General features: G+C 46.6%; 1 protein-coding gene across 4 annotated transcripts in view; it reads right to left on the bottom strand.

Annotated features, from left to right (window-relative positions):
- nrxn1a (neurexin 1a) overlaps positions 1 to 17,937 on the bottom strand; it is a 49,238-nt gene extending 31,301 nt beyond the window's left edge. For 2 of the 4 annotated variants that reach the window (XM_071524014.1, XM_071524016.1), the window contains exons 1-3: positions 17,205 to 17,928; positions 11,097 to 11,126; positions 37 to 338 (exon numbers count right to left, since the gene is read on the bottom strand). In XM_071524014.1, the coding sequence (XP_071380115.1) occupies positions 37 to 338; positions 11,097 to 11,126; positions 17,205 to 17,928 (1,056 nt within the window). Of the gene's footprint in view, positions 1 to 36; positions 339 to 794; positions 807 to 11,096; positions 11,127 to 12,428; positions 12,447 to 17,204 lie in introns of all 4 variants that reach the window. The other 2 variants (XM_071524015.1, XM_071524017.1) reach the window with 2 other exon arrangements.
- Between the last annotated feature and the right edge of the window lie 1,735 nt (positions 17,938 to 19,672).

Raw genomic sequence — 19,672 nt, 5'->3', positions numbered from 1 at the left:
CGTCTCTCCCTCTTCCACCTCTTGTTGTCTGGTTACCTGTCTCAGGTTGCGGGTGACCTTGACGTCGTGCCAGGCGTTGTCATTGAACTTGCCGTTGACGGGCTCCACCAGGGCCTCGAAGGCCCCGGAGCCCAGGTTGATGACGAGCGACACAGCGCCGTTCTTCAGTGCTAAGTTGACGTAGTCAGCTGACTTGCCCGTGTGCAGCATCAGGCCGTTGCGCTGCAGCGTCTTGAAGGAGAGCGTGATTTCGTCGCTGCTGGACTGGATGGGGCTGGGCGACAGGTCATAGCAGAAATACTCAGAGCCCTTGAACGTGGCCACGTACTCCTCGCGAGCTGAGGGGATGGGAGAGGTGAAGGAGGAGGGAATGGGGGAGGAAAAAAGTAGAGTAGAGCCATTACATTCTTGTTTTACGTTGTTGCAATGATTAGTACAGTATCCAAGCTATGCTGCTTCATCCCACACTGCTCTTCCCAATATGCTCAAAGATGATAAAATGGTGGATGTTCATCAGAGCCAGCCGAGTAAAACAAAGCTCAGCTGGGCCTGGTTAAATTTGATTTGGATATGCAGTACAAAACATATTGTGTAAGATGCTGAAAATGTTGTTATTGTCAAGCAAAGCCACACTGATGCCAGCACTTGGAAGAAACATTTCCTTCCATACCTCTAATCGTACCATGGAGTGGTGTATAAACAAGCTTTGATCACTCATGTGGGTTGGAGATTAAACGGTGTGGATGTGAGAGAGGCAGTCGTGAATCTGTAGCATTCCAAACTCGTTATGAAACCTGCCATCCTCCCTTTTGAGAGAAAAGCTGTGTTGGCAATCAGAAGTGATGTGCTCTTGTTTGACAACATGGCTCATTTTGTGACGTTCTTCAAACGACACAGTGTGTGTGTCTGCTGTGTGTGTGTATGACAGCGACAGAAGGTTAGAAAGTTTTCGGGATGATTTACGCGAGGAAGGCAAAAACTGATGATGAGGATGGAGAGCAACAGCCTATAAGCATCATGCCAGCCACAGCAGGCAGGATTGACCAATTAGAATTCAGAATAGCAGGCAGAGAGCCAATAGCAACTTACCGTGCGCACCCTTAGTGACCCCCAAGGACACCAGACCAAGGTTTTGCAATCCATCATCCTTAAGCTCACACACTCTTATCTGCACTCACACACTTACATACACAAGTTCACTGCCACATACGCAAGCAAGCAAAGAAACAATCACGCACACCTACACACACACATCTGCGTGCACAAAATGATCATACTATTGTGCTGGCATACACAAGCAGGGGCGACATTATCTGTCTCCTTCACACCCATCCCCCCCTAAGCGTCATCCTTCCCCCGCTCCCTCTCTATCGCTCTCCTCACCACCATCCCTCTATCTCTCACACCTCCCTCCTGCTCCCCCCCGCCACTCCTCTCCACACATCTTGTTGGCCTCCTTTTCTCTGATTGCTCGTGTAGCCTTCTGTACGGAGCCTCTGGCGTAGCCACCATCTTCTAGTTCACGCTAATGAGGAGAACAGAGGGGAATTTAACACACTAGGTCAGGCTGGAGCAAGACAGAGACTTGGTAAGGAACCACTGGAGAGGAGGGGAAAAAAGACTGCCACGTAATGAATAGACTAAAGTATAATAGGTTATTAAGGTAGTAAGAGGCAGAGAGAAGACTGTTGAAACGGAATCGGCCGCACTTGAGTGAATATAACACAGGGAGAATAATGAGGAGGAAAAAATTAGAATGTATCACAATTCAAAGAGCAGTCGTGCTAAATTGTCTTTCTTTGCCTCTGTTGCTTGAAAGACCGAAAGTGTGAATGCCAATATGTAGGCAAGTGAGAAACAACACATTGTTTGCCAGCATGTGTGTGAGTTCCCCCTAGTGTGTGATTCCTTCCCTCCCAGCATGTTAATTAAGTGTGTGTGTGCATGCTCAAAAGATGTGTGCAACTTTGCGCATGGTCCCCTTCTGTATGTGGGTGTGTGTGTGTGTGTGCTTGCGTGAGTATATGAGTTTGTGCTTTTTATGTGTGTGCGTGAAATGTGTGCGGGGGTGTGGGTGGGTGCTGGTCTCTGTAAATATTGGTGTATTGCTGTCAGAAAAGCTATTACCAACTCAGGGCCTCAGGCTAGTCTTTACTGAGAGGAGCGAGAGCGAGGGGGAGGAGGGAGACACACACACACAGACTGGAACGGCCACAAACGCTAAAACAATCACACACACACACACACACACACACACACTCTTGCACAGCTGAAACAGCCGTACAGCTAACACCACCACACGCGCACACACACACACACACCCACACACACAAATACGCACTGACACACACAAGCAGAGCAGACGTGCAGACAAATGTAGATGAGGTGGCAGAGTGAGGGGGGAGCCAAGTTGTTCACAATGAGAACACACGCAGCCGTCCAGCGGCATTCTAGCGGTAATTTACAGAGGTGCCATTAGGTTTCAGTGCGGCGCTCCGCCATTCTGTTGCTAATTTACAGACATGTCATTAGACCAGACAGGAGCACATAAAGCATCTCTGCATCGATCTGGAGGCTCTGGCCCGCAAACACTCAGTCCTTGTTCTATTACATCACACACGCACAGGCGTGCACACACACACACACATCAGGCAGGAAAATGCATATTGGGTCACACAAACACACAGACGGACATACACATGTGTCATGTATGCATGTACGCCTGCCTGCATTTGAGTGCGCTCATTTATAGACACACAAAAACACCACACACACACACACACACACACACACACACACACATACACACACATACACTCTCAAGTGGGCAGGGTGGAGTGGATCTGTTGTAGCTCAGATTAATGGAGTGAGTCAGTATTAGCTCAGAGTAAACAGTGAGACAGACACTGACATACACACCACATGTCACACTCCATCCTGTGGAGAGCTCTGTCGATCAAAGCGAAGCAAGAAACAGAGAAAGAGCCGGAGAGAAAAAGGATACAGTGAAAGAGAGAGGAAAACTGAACGAATAGAATCAAATGAGAAAGGAGGGAAGGAAAGGAAAGGAAAGGAAAGGGAAGGAAAGCAAAGGAAAGGAAAGGAAAGGAAAGGAAAGGAAAAAAAGGCAGCAAGAAGGTAGGAAATACTGGAAATGGCGCGAGAAACGATGCATGGAACTAAGAAAGGACAGCAGGAAGGGAGGAATGAGGAAGGAAAAAAATGTGAAGACTGTGAGCGATTGGCATGAGACCTTGAAGGCCATCATTAACCTACCATTCTAATGAATAAGGCAGGCTATGTGGAAGGGGGAGGAGAGCGAGATAGAGAGAGAGAATAACCGCTCTGATGGTTGCTACTGCTGGGACCAGCTGCAACTGTACCACCAATGATCAAACACACATCACTTCAATTTCTCTGTGTGTTTGTGTGTGCTAAAGAGTGTGTATGTGTGTCTCACATGGCTTTGTCTCTTCTCATGGGTCTTCTCCTCAACCTTTCACACACTGATTTGTCATTTCCATGGCAACCCTGTGTTACAGGGGCTACAGATATGAATATGTTTGTGTATATGTGTGTGTGTGTGTATGTCAGAGAAAGAGAGAGAGAGCAAGAGAGATGGAGTGAGAGGGCGAGAGAGAGAGAGTGATTGAGTGAACAGTACATTATCATGGACAGCTGTACTGAATCAAAATGGCGGATGGAGGCAGGGAGCACATCAGGGGAGCCTACATTATACAGCACCTGATAGAGGGAGCAGGGTGGAGGGGAAGAGGAGAAGAGAGGAGAGAAACAGAGGGAGGAGAATGAGAGGGATGTGGAGGGGATTTCGAAAGAGGACAGGATAAATAGGGAGATGGAGAGAGATCAAGAAAGAAAGACTCATTGAGAGGGGTAACACAAAATGGAAGGGAAAAGAGACATGGAGAGAAAGGGAGGCAGAGGGGGAGGGATAGAAAGAGAGACAGGCAAAGGGAGAGGCAGGGAGGGAGGGTTGGATGGCTAGAGAGAAAGGAAGAGAGGGTGAGAGGAAAATGCTGGTGTATCTAAATCCTAGAGTAGCAAGCCTCAATCATGGCAGCCCTGTCATTCTGGAGATAGCACACTGCAATTCCCCTGCACCTCGTTTTAGCCCACCATGCATTTCTGCTATCAGCTCCCCTCAGACTGTCCCACACACACACACACGCACACACACACACAAATGCAAACATACACACGCACGCACACACACACACAACACAAACTCATACAACATGCTGTATGAAAGCAGCCCTTTTTAATAACAGACACAGGTGGATTAACTATTCGCTCTTACAGTATATATACAGATAGATGACCAGTGTAGGAAATGCATGTAAATGTATGCTAACATATGCAGACTCTCTATATTAACCTAAAGTGTAAAAATCCATACAGCCAAGTTCACTACGGGCTACGACTCCCTTTTCCATCTCTATTCAATGATGTATCTGCCTTTGAAACCTACTGGGCTATCACATCACAGCCAAGGGAGCAATGCTGTTGGATGGGATATTACTGTCGTGACACTAGTGACAGATTGGTTGTCTACTGGTCTCTCATGCATTTTTTTTTTTTTTATTGAAGGCGTTCGTTCCCAAAATGCGACATCCATAGTTTGAAAAAACTGACACCTGCTCTGACAGAACTATTACTGGCCTGAAAGTAAAGCGCATTATGGGCTACTATTAAAGTTTTGATAGTTATGTTTTTGAGAGTAGAATCATCTGTGTTTTTGAAATATTGTCAGGTAGCATAATATTTCCAAAATGGATATACAACTATGTAGAATGAAATACTTCATTTAAGTGTTTGTCACATACAACACAACTAGATCCTATTATATTTGACCAAAATTATAGTTTACCTTTCTATCTGAGGGAATCAGTCTGTCAATAGCAAATTGTGTTTAGGTGGCCAATCCCTTTAAATGTTATTAACGGAAAATCAACTGAACAACACACTTCCTATTTTCCATCCTTTTTGCTTTTTCCTTTTTCTTCCTCTATCTGTGCTTATATCTCTCTCTGTCTGTAGCTCAGGTTTGGCCTTCTCTCCGGTACCCAGGGAAACCGGCTTGTTTCCATGACAATGTCTGCAGGCAGAACAGTGTATTTGTCTTAAGCTGGATAAGATCAGAGTCAGTTTCATCCCTTTTACACACACACACACACACACACACACACACACACACACACACAAATACATACCGGCACAAAGAATGGTAAGTGTGTGGGCAAAAGCATACACATGCATGCATTCATGCATACAGTCACCCACGCATACATACACACACAAATTTGAAAGCGTGAAGATAAACATGCCCAGATAAAAAAAATAGTACGCACACACACACACACACACACACACACACACACACACACACACACACACACACACACAGACACACTGTCACACGTAAACGAACACACGTAGAAACACGCACAGACCTAATGAAACCCTCTTATAGCAGGTCGTTAACAAATAACAAGAGCATAAAAACCTCTTTTCATAAAGGTAATGTAATGGGTTTTTAATGAATGGTGTGGCTATTTCAGATGTCCTAGTTATGGCAGACAAGCACAATAAATGAATGTTTGTGTGCGTGTGTGTGTGTGTGCGTTTGTGTAAGTGTGCATGCGTAGGTGTGTGCTAAAGTGTGTGTGTGCGTTCTTGTTTTGGCAAACAACAAAGAAATGAACTTCAAATGCCAGATGGGGTACTGGAGTGAATCGCCAATTGGGCCACTACCTCAGCACCCTCCCAGACACAATGGAAATGCTTGGAACAGGTAAAAGACAATTGGGACGCAGACCAGCCCATTTCTCAAAAAGAGGGGAGTGGAGGGAGGGCATCTGCATCGCCAATGAATCCCATCCCGGGTGATGTGAGAGCGTGTCAAGACGGGGAGCCCAAGGAGAGATCCAGCGCCCCTGCTGAGAAACGCTGCAGTCTTATCTCCCTCCTTGTCTCCCCCTGCGTCTCCGACCTTCTCGTTCCCTCCCTCCTTTCCCACTTTCTGAATGCGTCCCTATCTTTCCTCGCCATCACTTCTCTACACTCTTTTGCACTACCCCACCCACCCCCTCTCCATCCCTCCCTCCCTCCCTCTCTTTCACAGACTCTCACCCAGCCTCCTCTCTATCTTTCCCCTTCATCCTCTCTGTAATGGTGAGTCCGTTTTGATGTCTTTATTTTTAGGCGGTTACAGGGTGCGTCGGCTTCCCGTGCAGCCTATTAGCGTTACAGTGAATGCAGGAAAATGTTAATGTGTACATTTACTAACAGGGCGGTAATTGTATACAATTACCAGTGGGGTTGGTACACATTTCCCATGGTAAATTCGGTAAATGTGTACATCTCGCCGATAATGTGGGTATGCACTGCATGCAGTGCTGTGGCTTTCATTACAACAACTCCGGGGGTGTTAAGCATTAATGAGCATTGTATTTTAATGTGTTGTATCATTACTAGTGGGATCTGTGTGTTGTTTTTTTAATAGTGGTGAGCAGGGGTAGAATTAGTCCTATTAGTGGAGAGAATTTATCTAGCAAAATTATTAACTTTGTAAAAAGAACATGAAACTTAGTCCATTCATATCTTACATAATTACAAATAATTAAAGACATTGTGCACTCATTATATCACTGCAGATGGCCAGAGGGGGCGCTATTTAGTTTTAATGGTGTTTTTTACTGATGGGTCTTGATGTGGGCAACCGGAGCCATTCAGCTCAGCTCACCTCTTATTGAGTGATGCTCACTCGCAACAGTCTTGCTAATGTGTTTACGCTTTGCAACTGCGTCGGCTAATCTATGTATGACAAAAAAATATTTTTTGCCGTCAAATATTTTAGTTACAACTACATTGAGCTAGCAAAGCAGAATTTTTTATGTTTCAGCAATGCTACCGAAACATTTTGGCAAACAGGCTACTATGCTACTGAAATACAGCTAACTTACTGGAGTGGAGCAATATAGTAGAGTATAGAGTGGATTTATTCTTTTTCACAATACATTGGGTGAATGATGTCCTGATTATTCCAGGACTGCAGTAACTTAAATTACAGCAACAGTTGATAATGCACATCTACTGGACAGCATCTGCACTTTTTTTCCTAGAGACAATATCTGAGTGTGTTAATTTGAGAAATATTTGACACATAGTTCTGGATTTGGTTTTGGTGGACCTGTATTTTATCAAACACACTAATAGCTAGGCGTTTTGTGATTTATTATTAGGACTGTTGGATGATGATGAGTAAGAGGTAGGAGACATGCTGTACTTTTCTGGTACTGACTGGTTCCTCTTGTCTTGGCGTCTGCTACCACTCCCAACCCCACATATGGTGAAGTCAGCAAGGAGCTCGTCCGCTGTGTGTGTGTGTGTGTGTGTGTGTGTGTGCGTGTGTGAGGGAGGGAGAGAGAGCAAGTGTGTGCATGTGTGTGTCTGGGAGACAGCGAGAGAGGGAAGTGGACAGAAAAAAAAGAGTGCGAGAGAGAATATATAGAGAAATCCAAAAGTGTGAAAGTGAACATGTGTGTGTGTGGTCTGTGCATGAGTGGAGTGTGTGTCCATCTGTGTGTTTTTGCCAGAAGACAATGTGTGTGTGTTAAAATGAGCTGCTTTGATTGCCGACGCTTTATGAGTCACAAGTGATGACTCACAATCCACCTCCCCTTAACACACACTCATGCGCTCACACACACACAAGCACACACATATGCATGCGCGCTCACTCACACACACACACACACACACACACACACACACACACACACACACACCTCGCTCTCTCCCCTGCTTTCATCCACTGACCGTGAAGAATATGTGCAGGCAGCCTTACTCATGCATATTTACACTGAACACACACTCACTCACCTACTCAGCGGGCACTCTGTAAAGGTTATTGTGTGTGACTGTGTGTGTGTGTGTGCGCGTGAGTGTGTGTGTCGGTCTGTCCGTGCGTTCACGTACGTGCATGGTGTAAAGGTCATTTCGAGCGAGGCAGACCACTTGTCTATGCCGTGCACAGATTGTTGGATTGATATCGAGAACACTTGAACATGCAGACAAACAACCGTTATTAACTGGACACACACCGCCCCGAAGACAAAAAACAAACAAGCCCCGCTGCCAATTACGTCCAGAGAAACCACTCTTCAATCCTATTCAGAACCTCCAATCGCTTATTCACCCAGAACCCTTCACGGTCTATTCTTGGCCAGACAGAGAGAAGAGAAAGGGCAAAATCTGCTACTTGGCTTTAAGCACATTTTCCATCCAGATTATTGCTGCTCAATACTTTTCAAAAAAAAAATCCATTTCCCCCTCTTCCTTTTGCTGCTCGATACTTATGAAAATCCAATTTGGCTCCCTCTTTTCTTTCTTCCCTCCACAATTCGTGCATTTTCGCCCACTCAAAGTGATTAGTGATCTGTGGGTATAGTTTCCAGGGAGAATGATAGCTGTGTTTTATAGAGGAGGGGAAAGGTCCAGGGCTCCTCATCAGGCCTGATGTCCCTGCGAGAATGACTGGGCTGGGAGGGCAGACTGGAGCATCACTGGCCCTTTGCAGATACAGGCAGTTGCTCTACATCACAGGAGCGAAGACGACTCGCTTTATCTTCCTCCCTCCCTCTCCCTCTTTCTCTCTCGCTCTCTCCTTCCCTCGCTCGCTCCCTCCTTCGCTCTCTACCTCCCTCCTTCTATCATTCATTCTTTTAACTCCTCTCTCACAGGCACAGTCTCTTTTTCTCTATTTCTCAAGCATAGACACACACACACACACACAGACACACACGCTATATCTTTCTCAGACACCCCCACCCTATCCACCCCCTCAAAGAAACTCATTTCAGCTTTGCGGGCTCCTCAAAAAGCCTCTTTGCGCTGAGCTAACCTAAGCTAGGCTTCGTCTGCACCATTTGACAGCCTTTACATCTCAGTATGCAGAGCAAAAACACACTCACACATAGGCTACACATACACACACACAGCTTTTTACGTGTACAGTTCCTGAAAGAGACTTCAATAGCTCAAAAAAAAAAGAAAAAATCAACCACAGTTCTACCTTCAGCCTATCGCAATCCAACCATTAGTAATAGTGAGGGTAGCCACTATACGCAAATATACTGAATACATTGTGTAATAATGCTGGGAACATATGTTAATACATGTCGGTCCTTGAGTAGGTGATTTAAAATGCTGAACATAAGCCAGATGAAGCAATTAAATTTTCACTGCCACCTGGATGATTCATGGCAGCCATTTTGAGGCAGTAAGCCCACCATCAGGAGCTTACTTAGCAATCAAAACGTAGCGAAACGCTCAGATAGAAATATACAGTACTTGTCAGAATAGACATGTCTCACCATAATAGATGGCTTGAGACATAATTTGGGCGCTATTCAGGATATTTCTATCCGGAACTTGGTTGAACGTTTCATTAAATAGCACATTTCACTGAATACATAGCGGACCTGTCACAATGGGAGAGAGCCGTCATCATGTCCTCTCTCATCCAATCAAAGAACACAATAGCCTCAGATCAGCCCGTCACCATCAGGCCTGTCTTCACATGGGCCAGTCAGTGTATTCATCAGCGTCATGCAGAGTCAATCAATCGAGCAGCACCTACCTTCAGATTTCCAAAAGCACCAGAGGCTGGGGCCCCTAATCATTCACACACATGCACGCACGCTTAGTTCGAGCACGCACACACACACACACACACACTCACACACACACATGCATCAACAGCTTACCTTACCAAAAATGAAAGATTCCAATTTAATGGCGGCTGCAAATAAGAGCTTGAAGCTGTACAGCTCTAAAGGTCTGCTTTATCATACATATAAGAGCTTATCATCACATTCAATATCTCAAAACCATCCAGAGCAGCCCAATAGCCATACATATGAAAGAGTCGGGGGTACCTCTGAGCTTGCCTAAATTCACACAGAGGGTGGTGTCCCAAACAGTGAGAAAGAGAGTAGGAAACAAAGAGGGAAGGGGGTACAAGGGTGGGGGGGGGGGGGGGGGGAGAGAGAAAGAGGGCAAGAAGAGAGAGGTGGCATTGTGAGTTTTGTCTGTCAGTGAACAAGTCTTCCATTTTCAAAAGGCAGAAAAGCGGCACTTGTTTTTCGGGTGGTGTTCAAAAGCACTGGCCAACTCTGAGGTCGAGGTTCAACAGCGCTGCTTTCATATGCTGTAGAAACATCTGTTCAGAACAACATGCACTCGCCAATGGATGAGGAGGAGCCCCGTGCGGGAACCAATGGCAGCAGAGCGGGACATGCTGGAAGCCAATGAAAAGGCGTGGATGAATGTGGATGAATGCGAGGGATTTGAGGGATATGAGTGCCTGTGAAAACTGCCACGGTCAGTGATTCAAAGCACATAACCCTGATGTAAAGGCACACACACACACACACACACACACGTATACACACACACTCACTTAATGCTCCCATCTTTCCTATCAAACAGACTCATACACAGATGAGAGAAGATGAGGTGAAGTGGAAGAGTAAAGACCAAACCAAACCATCCATGGAGTCAGTCGGTCAGTCAGCCCTTAGCTCCATTTCCATGACCAGGAGCCCGGCCAAGTCTAACCCAGCCAAGCGCTGTCAAACCCCAGCCGTCTACACCCTCCCATCCTCCCTCCAGCACCAGCAGCCATGATTGCATATCGCAGTAGAAGTTGCTCTCAGACTCTAAGATCAGCTCATCACCCACCCCTCCCAAAAAAAAGATTACCAAAATTACCCTTAAAGGCATATTTCATGTCAAATTGGTCCAAGTCATAATTACTTCATCCATTTAAGCTTAAATTGAAACTTAATTTTTTGTGCTTTGCCAAACGGCACCATTTTAAATCTAAACCCCAGAAAAAAAAACTGACCTTAGTTCAGTGCCTAGAGAGATAACTTCCTCCCGCGCCAGGTGGTGATGAAGAGGAGGGGGGGGGGGGGGGGGGGTACAGGGAGTTGTAAGGGTGTGGGTGAGAAGGGGGGTGGGATGATGGTATAGCAGAGGACAACAGGAAGTGAGGTAAGAGGAGGCCATACCTTGGTCGCCGATCATCAGGTGTGCCAGACCTTAAAAGAAGACAAGAGCACAGTCAGCACAGCAAAGGATCATGGGAGTGATGTCTGTGTGTGTGTGTGCATGTGCATGTGTGTGTGATAACAGGACTTTCTTAATGACACGCTGTTGAAAGCTGCACTTCTGTGTGTAAGAGTCTCTCTGTGTGTGTGTGTGTGTCCTCTAAATTATACCAAATCTCTAGAAAACTCACTTCGAAGACACTTTCTCATCCTAGGCAGTGATCCCGCGCACATGCACACACACACACACACACATACACACACACACACACACACACACACACAAAGTAGTTAGTGTACTTAGTGTACTTGTGTGCCTGACCGTCTACATAACCTTGAGGCAACAGCCACTTCAGATGATAGCACATGGAATGTAGTACTTACCAGCTGTCAGCAACCAACCCCCACATACATACACACACACATACACACAAACACACACACACACACTCCCCAACTCAAACCACATTTATGCTGGCTACCTTTTTATTTTTGTATTAATAGAAGACGTAAGGAGAATGTGAAGGACAGATATAAGGAGGTAAAAGACAAGATGGATGTGAAAATGCTGTAAACAATTGCAGAGAGCGTGGGAGAGGAAGAGGGAAAATAAGACGATGACAGAGCTAAAGAAATAGGTATTAGAGTAGGAGAAAAAGAGGGAGGAAAAGGTAGAAAATGTGAAGAAGAACCAAGTAGTGGGGAAAGAGAAAATGGTTGCTTAAGTGTGAAGGCACGGCGCGTCTTTTACGCGCTCAAATCAATTCATTTCAATGGGGCAGACACGCGCAAACGCGAGGCCGATGCGGTTGCGACGCGCACGCGTTTCGACGCGCCTTTTTTTCTACTGCGACCATGGCGCAGAGATAAAAACATCTCAACTTTTTGGAACGCTGCAAGCGCACTGCATGTCACATAGCCTGAAAGCGAAAGAGAGAGGGATGTATTCATGGCGAGATGTTTCTGCTCCACATGTAGATCAAGAAGTAAAGCTACTACGACAGTTTTACTGCGATGGTAATCCATTATTTCAGATAACTACTAACAAACATGTGAAGTTGTTGTCTTTGGTTGCTTGGCAACGGCAGGCACACCCGTAGCGCAACCGTCCAAGCGCACTTGATAAATGTTCTGTGTTCACTGTCCACTCAGCGCGCCTCGCATTTTCCAAGCATTTTAGAGCGTTGCATGTGAATCGGCCCTAAATGGACAGAAGGGAGAAGAACTCAAAGACAGACAGACAGAGATAGATAGATAGATAGATAGATAAAGAGAGAGAGAAGGGTGACCCACCTGGAGTGTAGATGTGTTCTGGGAAGGCTTCGCGGCCGGGCGAGGAGAGAGAGAGACAGACATTCATTAACATGCATGCTCAGCCCCTGGGTTACCATGGCTACTCACATGCACACCCGCCCCGGGTTACCGTGGTTACACACATGCAAGTCCACGCAGACGTCACGATGGATACCATGCTGCACTGGTAGCCAAACTGGAGTCGTCAGTACATACGCATACAGCCGCACAAACACACACACACACACACACACAAGCACACACACACACACACACACACACACACACACACACCTGTAGACACAGAGGGTTGAGGGGGTGGGCAAAAGCGTACACTCCTACCTGTATGTTTGGATTCAAGAGCCGTTTACCCCAGAACTTACCTTGCAGCCGCCTCCTCTCCCCAGAGCCCCCCGACAAGTAGCATGCAACACACACAAACACACACACACACACTCACATACACTTTCACACTCTCTCCTTCACTTTCTCTGTCTCACTTTCACACATACACACACACATACACACCTACATTGACTATGGCAGTAATAGTAATGATGTGAAATAGCTGGAAAACATGTAGGGATGGATTAGCAGTGCAAGAAGACGAGGGGCATGCAGGGGTCAATACTGGGACAGAGTATGTGTATGTGTATGTGCGTGTGTGTATATTTGTGTGTGTGTGTGTGTGTGTGTGTGTTTGTGTGTGTGTGCTCTGAGCTGTATCCTGATCTGAGTGTTTCCTTGCCTCTGCCCTTGTGCTGGTAATATGGCGGAAACAGGTGGAGCCATTAGCATGCTAACAGCGATCTGCCCTCAAGGACAATGGAAGCCAGGCCAGGCCTAACAAGCCAGGTTCACTCTGCCTTCACTGGAGGACAGAATAGCTCAGACAGTAAATACATCTATGCATAGCCCTGCCCAAACCCTCGTCCCAGACAGTTCAGAATTAGATAGCCGCCTTTTGAAAAAAAAAAAGTTGCGTACTACTGTATAACAAAACTACTGCTGTCATGAGGGTAATGCATGTTATAGGTGACTATTAAAGTACTAAGACCTTTATTTAGTACAGTTGTGTTATTGAAGGTGGAATCATCTTTTTTATTGACTATTTCAGGTAGGATTTTGTTTTCCAAAAATGTATATAGATTGTAGTATTTTGGAATGAAACCCTTCCTATAGCCCTACAGCTTCCATTGCCTTTACTAATACCAGTATTAAAGCTCTGATATAGCTTTGGGGAGAAATAAAGCATATATGATAATCTTTTGCAGTTACTTTACACATATTTCTAAGTTTGTCACAAATTTGCAGAAATAACCATGTGAAGGAAGGCAGATCAACAGTGAGCCTTGAAGATATCTCTTCTATTGTAAACGCGATGGGAGGCTAGGACTGCCACAGCGAAACTGCATATTTCTGGCTTCAAACAGGGTCCTAAGGATCAAATATTCCCCTTGCTGAGGATATTCATTCAGTATTCAAGATTTATAATAGATTTTTTTCTAATTTTCAGAGGTTCAAATTTTCACCTGAGCTTCATTGTGCAGCTTCAATGAGGTTTCTGGGTTCAAAATAACATCATAATTTGATGGTACCACATAACAGAACCACCTTTAGACCTGACTCTCACAAAATAACTACACAGCCTGGATTCAGATCAAGGCAAATAATGATCATTACCATTACCAAAGAGACAACTACAGTCCAACCACATACAATCAACATCAAGTAATGGCCTTAGATGCTGTTTACACAGTATTTGCTCTTTAGTCAAAGGGAGATTCTGACAAGAGCTTTTATTCCCTGGTCCCTAGCCCTTTGCCATCCACCTGATTTCTCCCAAGTACAACCTTTGAATTTTCTTCTCCACAGCACCTTAAAACTAGTCATTAAGCCACACTGAATTACTACCTTCATGTACCACTCATACTCTCTACCCTTGAACAATGTCCCCCTAGACTCTGAAATACCAATCTCACACAGCAATCCTACGCCCTGAGATTAAAAAAGGAGCTAGAAAGGACCCTTGTATTCCCACTGCAGAATCACAACCAAATTCACCCCAAGAGCAACCCACTACTCCTTAGGGGGCTTTTAACATACGCAGATTAAGCTTGATCCAAAGCTGTGTTTCTATTCAATTAAGACCTGTGCTGAAAATGTATGTTATTCTGGTACTAATACATGTTACAATCCATGTAATTCAAAGCTGATCCTAGCATATCTAATGGAAACCATACCACTTGAACCAAATACTGCTTACCCCATGTACACCCATCTAAGCAGGCCTTCCAACTGGAACCATTTTATGAGGCTATGACTACTACTAGTGCCATGGTTGTAGCACTTGTTCTCAACAGTAACACTCGGTGTCACACACCAGTGACACCCATACAAATGAGGGTCCAACTGTAGAAATACAGCGCAGCCCCTTAAAGGAGATAAGTAGCCTCTTGCCATGAAACAAACATCCAATCCAAACGCAGGTAATGCACCTAGTGAGAGGCCTTATGTAAAATTTAGCCTGTAGACCTGCACTGCTGCTATGGACCCCAGTCCCGCTGCTGCTAATGGTGGTGCTGGAGCCCGCTCACTGGGTCTGTGTGTGTGTTTGTGTGTGTGTGTGCGTGTGTGTTGTACATGTATGTGTGCCTTTGTGCATGTGCCTCCCCTTCCTGCCTGAGTTATGTTAGCATCTCATTATCCACTCAACTGTGTACACTGTCTCTTTGGCAGGATAGCATGTACTATCTGGGTGCTCATCTGTATTTGTGTGAGTGTGTGCGTGTGTGTGTATGTGTGTGTGTGTGTGTGTGAGTCTGTCTGTGTGTGTGCTGAGGTCCTCTCCCACTGTGCCCTATACTCCCACCTAGCAGCAGACTGGATCAGACTGGCCTGGATCACATTTTATTCTCATCAGCACATCACTGGGTGTCTGCAGCAAGTGGATCATATCTTCACCTGTGACTTCCTCAACTTATAGACACCCCACATAGAGAGCAATAAGCATATTGCAGCAGCTACCTGCCCCGTCCTACTTGGAAAATTAAGACCACTTGTCAAGACAGCCATTATTGCCTCAGGGATGCCTGCCATACATACAGTACATACATACACGCCAGCACACACACATACACACAGATCCGAGAGACAGTGACACCGCCTGCAGCCACTAAGAGTCACGATGGACTTGGGAGGAAAGGAAGGGGAGGTTGGAACGGAGGGATGGGGGTAGTGAGGGAGGTAGGGAAGAAGAGAGGCAGTAAGAGGGGGGAGGGAGAAACACTTATGACTCCCTATCAGTCCTGTCTCCATGGTAACCTAGGCCATCCCACTGTCCGCTAAGTGGTAGGGTGTGATATGGTGGGTGGCTATAGGGAGGTGTGATGGCAACAGTGGTGCTGGGTGGGGTGTGAGGTCAGGGTGGAGAGGGACGGCAGCAAGGCCACTTGTTTTGGCAGATGCATTGGCGTCATTGAAAAATCAATAGCTAAGGCAAAGCTGAAAAGCCTCTTTGACGTCAAAAAGAAAAAAAAAATACAGTACAGTACTTGAGATAGCTAATGATTAAAAATGCAGATTTGCTCTGTGAATGAACTGAAGCGAATCTGATGACACAGACCACTAAGCAGGGGGAAATTAAAGCATTTACAGTATTGTCCATAACAAGGTAGCTGAGTTCATTAAACAGCTGTTTCATTCGTTTTTCTAATGGCCATCATTACAGTGCCCTTTATATTGGCACTTGTATGGACCACAGTATTTGACAATATTAAGGGATGATATTTTGTAGAGTTGAGATATCATGTTTTTAGCAGATCACTTGCACAACAGCATTTTTCTTTTGCCTTCCAATAACATACAGTTAGAAAATATATTTTTTTTATATAAGGATATTTAAATTCATAGTTCTATGTATTTATATAGTAATACTGACAGGACACTATTTAGGTTTTATAATACAGAAGGACACCGACACACACACACACACACACACACACACACACATGAAAACATCATCTTAACAGGCTGCAAGTTGTTCAAATAAATGGCAGGAAACAGATTGGTTGTACACACTTCAATTCAGCACCCTATGTATGGCACCTATGAAGGCCATCTAGAATCAATGCAAATCCATTAACACAGGCAGCCAGGTGTCAGCCATTCAACATCCACTGAATTCCAACCTCTTAGCCTATTTCCAATGAAAGTCTTTCAACGGGAGCCAACAACCCCATTCATAATGGATCTATACTGTTATTGTATTTTGCCCATACACACCAATATAGCCCAGCAAGGCTTACGCGCTAGCCAGGCAAGGCTTTCAGCGAGATTCAGGAATTTGTCTCAAATCTCCAGACTCTCCAGCTTCACAGTCTGAATGCAGCTCAAACAGCAGTTTTCAAGCTCTCAGCTCCAACTCCAGTAAACTAACTGCACTTCTTGGGAGGGGGCTTAGCACTGAGCCCTGGAGATACATACTCAGTTGCGAGCCATTGGCAGCCATGGGAATCAATATTAAACATATTCAGTATGCATGCCTTGTTTGTGAAGGCTGCCAGTCCAGTGAGGGTGCGAATGAGAAATAAATGTCTACACTGAAGAATTGGAAGTATTAATTTGGAGATTTGTGTTCAGTGAACTCTGTGTGTGTGTGTGTCTGTGTATGTGACTGTGTCAGTGTATGCAGGTGAATGTGTGTGTGTGTGTGTGTGTGTGTTTGAAGGATGAGGCGGTGTGTGATGACCATGTCAGCATGGTTTTGGGCCTTACCTTCGCTGCAGTCGTTGCCTTGGTAACCGGTGTCAGAGCAGTCGCAGACGGCCTGATCGTTGACCACGCTGCACACCCCTCCGTTTTGGCACTGGTGGTCCGGCCCACAGCCAGCCGTTACCGTGACGCCCTCTGAGCTGTCCAGCCTCACTAGTGAGCCATTGACGCTCACTGCCGTGATCCAGCCGCGGAAAGCAGGATGTTCCCGCACCGAGGGGGAGGTGAGGCGCAGGGGCGAGGAGTGTAGCTCCGGCGACACCCCGCCCATGAAGGTGTGGCTGAACACCGTCATGTCTCTCCTCTTGCTCTTCACCTCCGCCCATCCTTCAAGCCGCCCGTCCACCTCTAGCGAGGTGTTCCTCCAGTCCCGCTTGACACGCACGGCGTGCCAGCGCCCATCGCTCACCGCCACGCCCGACTGCAGCTCGGCCGGCTCAGCGCAGAAGATGGAGAAGCGCAGGCGGAGGTGGCCGTGGAGGAGCAGCAGCTCCAGGAAGTCGCAGAAGCCCTCATCGTCCAGGTAGAGCAGCAGGCCCTCCTGGCTGTGAGTCCGCAGGCTGAAGCTCAACACGCTCTCGCAGCAGGCGTTCCACACTGGGAACCGCCCCCATTGACCAGACACACCCCCAAACTCCAGGACCTCCCCCTGGGCCTGGCCCCCCACACTGCACAGGCACAGCCCCAGGAAGAGCAGGGGGGCCGCCGCCCACACACACACCGCCATCACACTCATACACACACTCGCACTCGCACTCACACACACACACGGGAGGAGATAGGGGCTAGAGTTGGGGTGTACCCTCTAGCCTACAGCTCATGGTGATAACTGTAGGGCACTTCGTGGCGCACTCTAGGTGTCTCAATGGCACCCTGCTGTCAACCTAGGGCCCTTGGTAGTGGTCTTCACAGGGCGAAGCTACAGCTGTGGAGGGGGTGGGGGGGTGGGGGGGGGGGTGGGGGTAACACAGCAGCTCCCTTGGTCTTCTTAGTGCCCTTGGGGCATCTTCTCCTGCCCAGGCCCGGGGACCGTCTGGTCTTCTTGCCTTCTCTGAGATGCTTTATTCTAATGTCTTCTCTCCATTCAGTCACTCATTTCATTCTTCACATCTGGGGTGTGAGATTACAGGTGTGTGTTTCTCTGTGTGCATGTGTGTGAGTGTTAGATATGTGACGAATTGGATGTGAGCTCCATCTTTGTGCCCTAGATAGGGCCTTATCCCCCATGCAGGCAACTCCCCACGCAGTGTGAGTGTGTGTGTGTGTGTGGCTCACACACCGGTAATGGAGAGAAATGACACCGTCATAGCAGAATTTTCTCCCCCTCCTCCCTGTCTTAGTAGGGCAAGACTTAAAGTGTGTGTGGGCAAGTGTGTGTGTGTTTGTGTGTGTGTGTGTGTGTCTGTGTGCGTGCGTGAGTGAGTGAGGGAGTGCGTATGTGCGCTTCTCACTGCCGCGTCATCACTCTCTCCAGCGACCTACAGAGAGAACAGAGACAGCACAATCAACCAGGGTCACACACACACACACGCACAAACACACACGCACACACACGCACAAGCCGAGCCTGCTATTGTACTCAAATTACTCTCTCTCATGCGCTCTCTCTCTCTCTCTCTCTCACACACACACACATATCACTGATACACATTTCTCAGGCCCATATCAAGACTCTCTTTGAACATATAGACACAGTAAACACCCAAGAATTGTACTATTTCACCACAGCCAGCACAACAACGACTCTGGCCACACACACACACACACACACACACACACACACACCAACACAGCACCTCCTCAGCAGAGCTCCCATCATGCCGCAGGAGATTCCTATAAACTGGCATACCTGCTACTGTCATAATGTCATATAGCCTACCATGGAGTTTTCAATTCGCGTCCCTCAAGACTTAACACTTATGAGACTTAACATCATGCTGAACGAGGCACTGTAGCCTACGAGCTATTTTTTTAGCCTATTTTTCTCTCTCGGAAGCTTTAATGACGGAAAGCGACGGCCACCTCGCGCCACCGTCAAGGATTCGGTATACAGCACAAAGAGCGGGAGCAGCACCGCGCGCTGCGGCGGATGACTCAAACGCGCCTCGCTTATCGAATTAACGGCTTCCTCGCTCACTCACTAACGAATGAACACACACACATACACACGCGCGGACACACACACACACACACACACACACACACACACATACACACACACACACATACACAGACGCACGCACGCATAGTCTATAGTTTCTTTTCCGCCTCTCAATTCTCTGAACGGGAAAATCGTTTATCACATTATTGATACAGGCGGTGAATGAATGCGGTTGAAATATCGATTCTCGATTTGCGGCCATACCTCTTCTCTGTTTTTTTTCTCTCCTCCTGTAGCCTACCGGAGCGCGCCCGCTACTCGGGGTTTCAATCTGTCTCATCACCTGCGCCCGAGCACTCACAGTTTAACC

This window comes from Centroberyx affinis, unplaced genomic scaffold, assembly GCF_046629955.1.
Source record: "Centroberyx affinis isolate AG114_WGS23_722 - 3 ecotype Tasmania unplaced genomic scaffold, CSIRO-AGI_Caff_v1 ptg001131l_1, whole genome shotgun sequence".
Lineage (NCBI taxonomy): Eukaryota > Metazoa > Chordata > Actinopteri > Beryciformes > Berycidae > Centroberyx > Centroberyx affinis.
The sequence above is the reverse complement of the archived record's forward strand: the minus strand, read 5'-3'. Positions and strand labels throughout refer to the sequence as shown.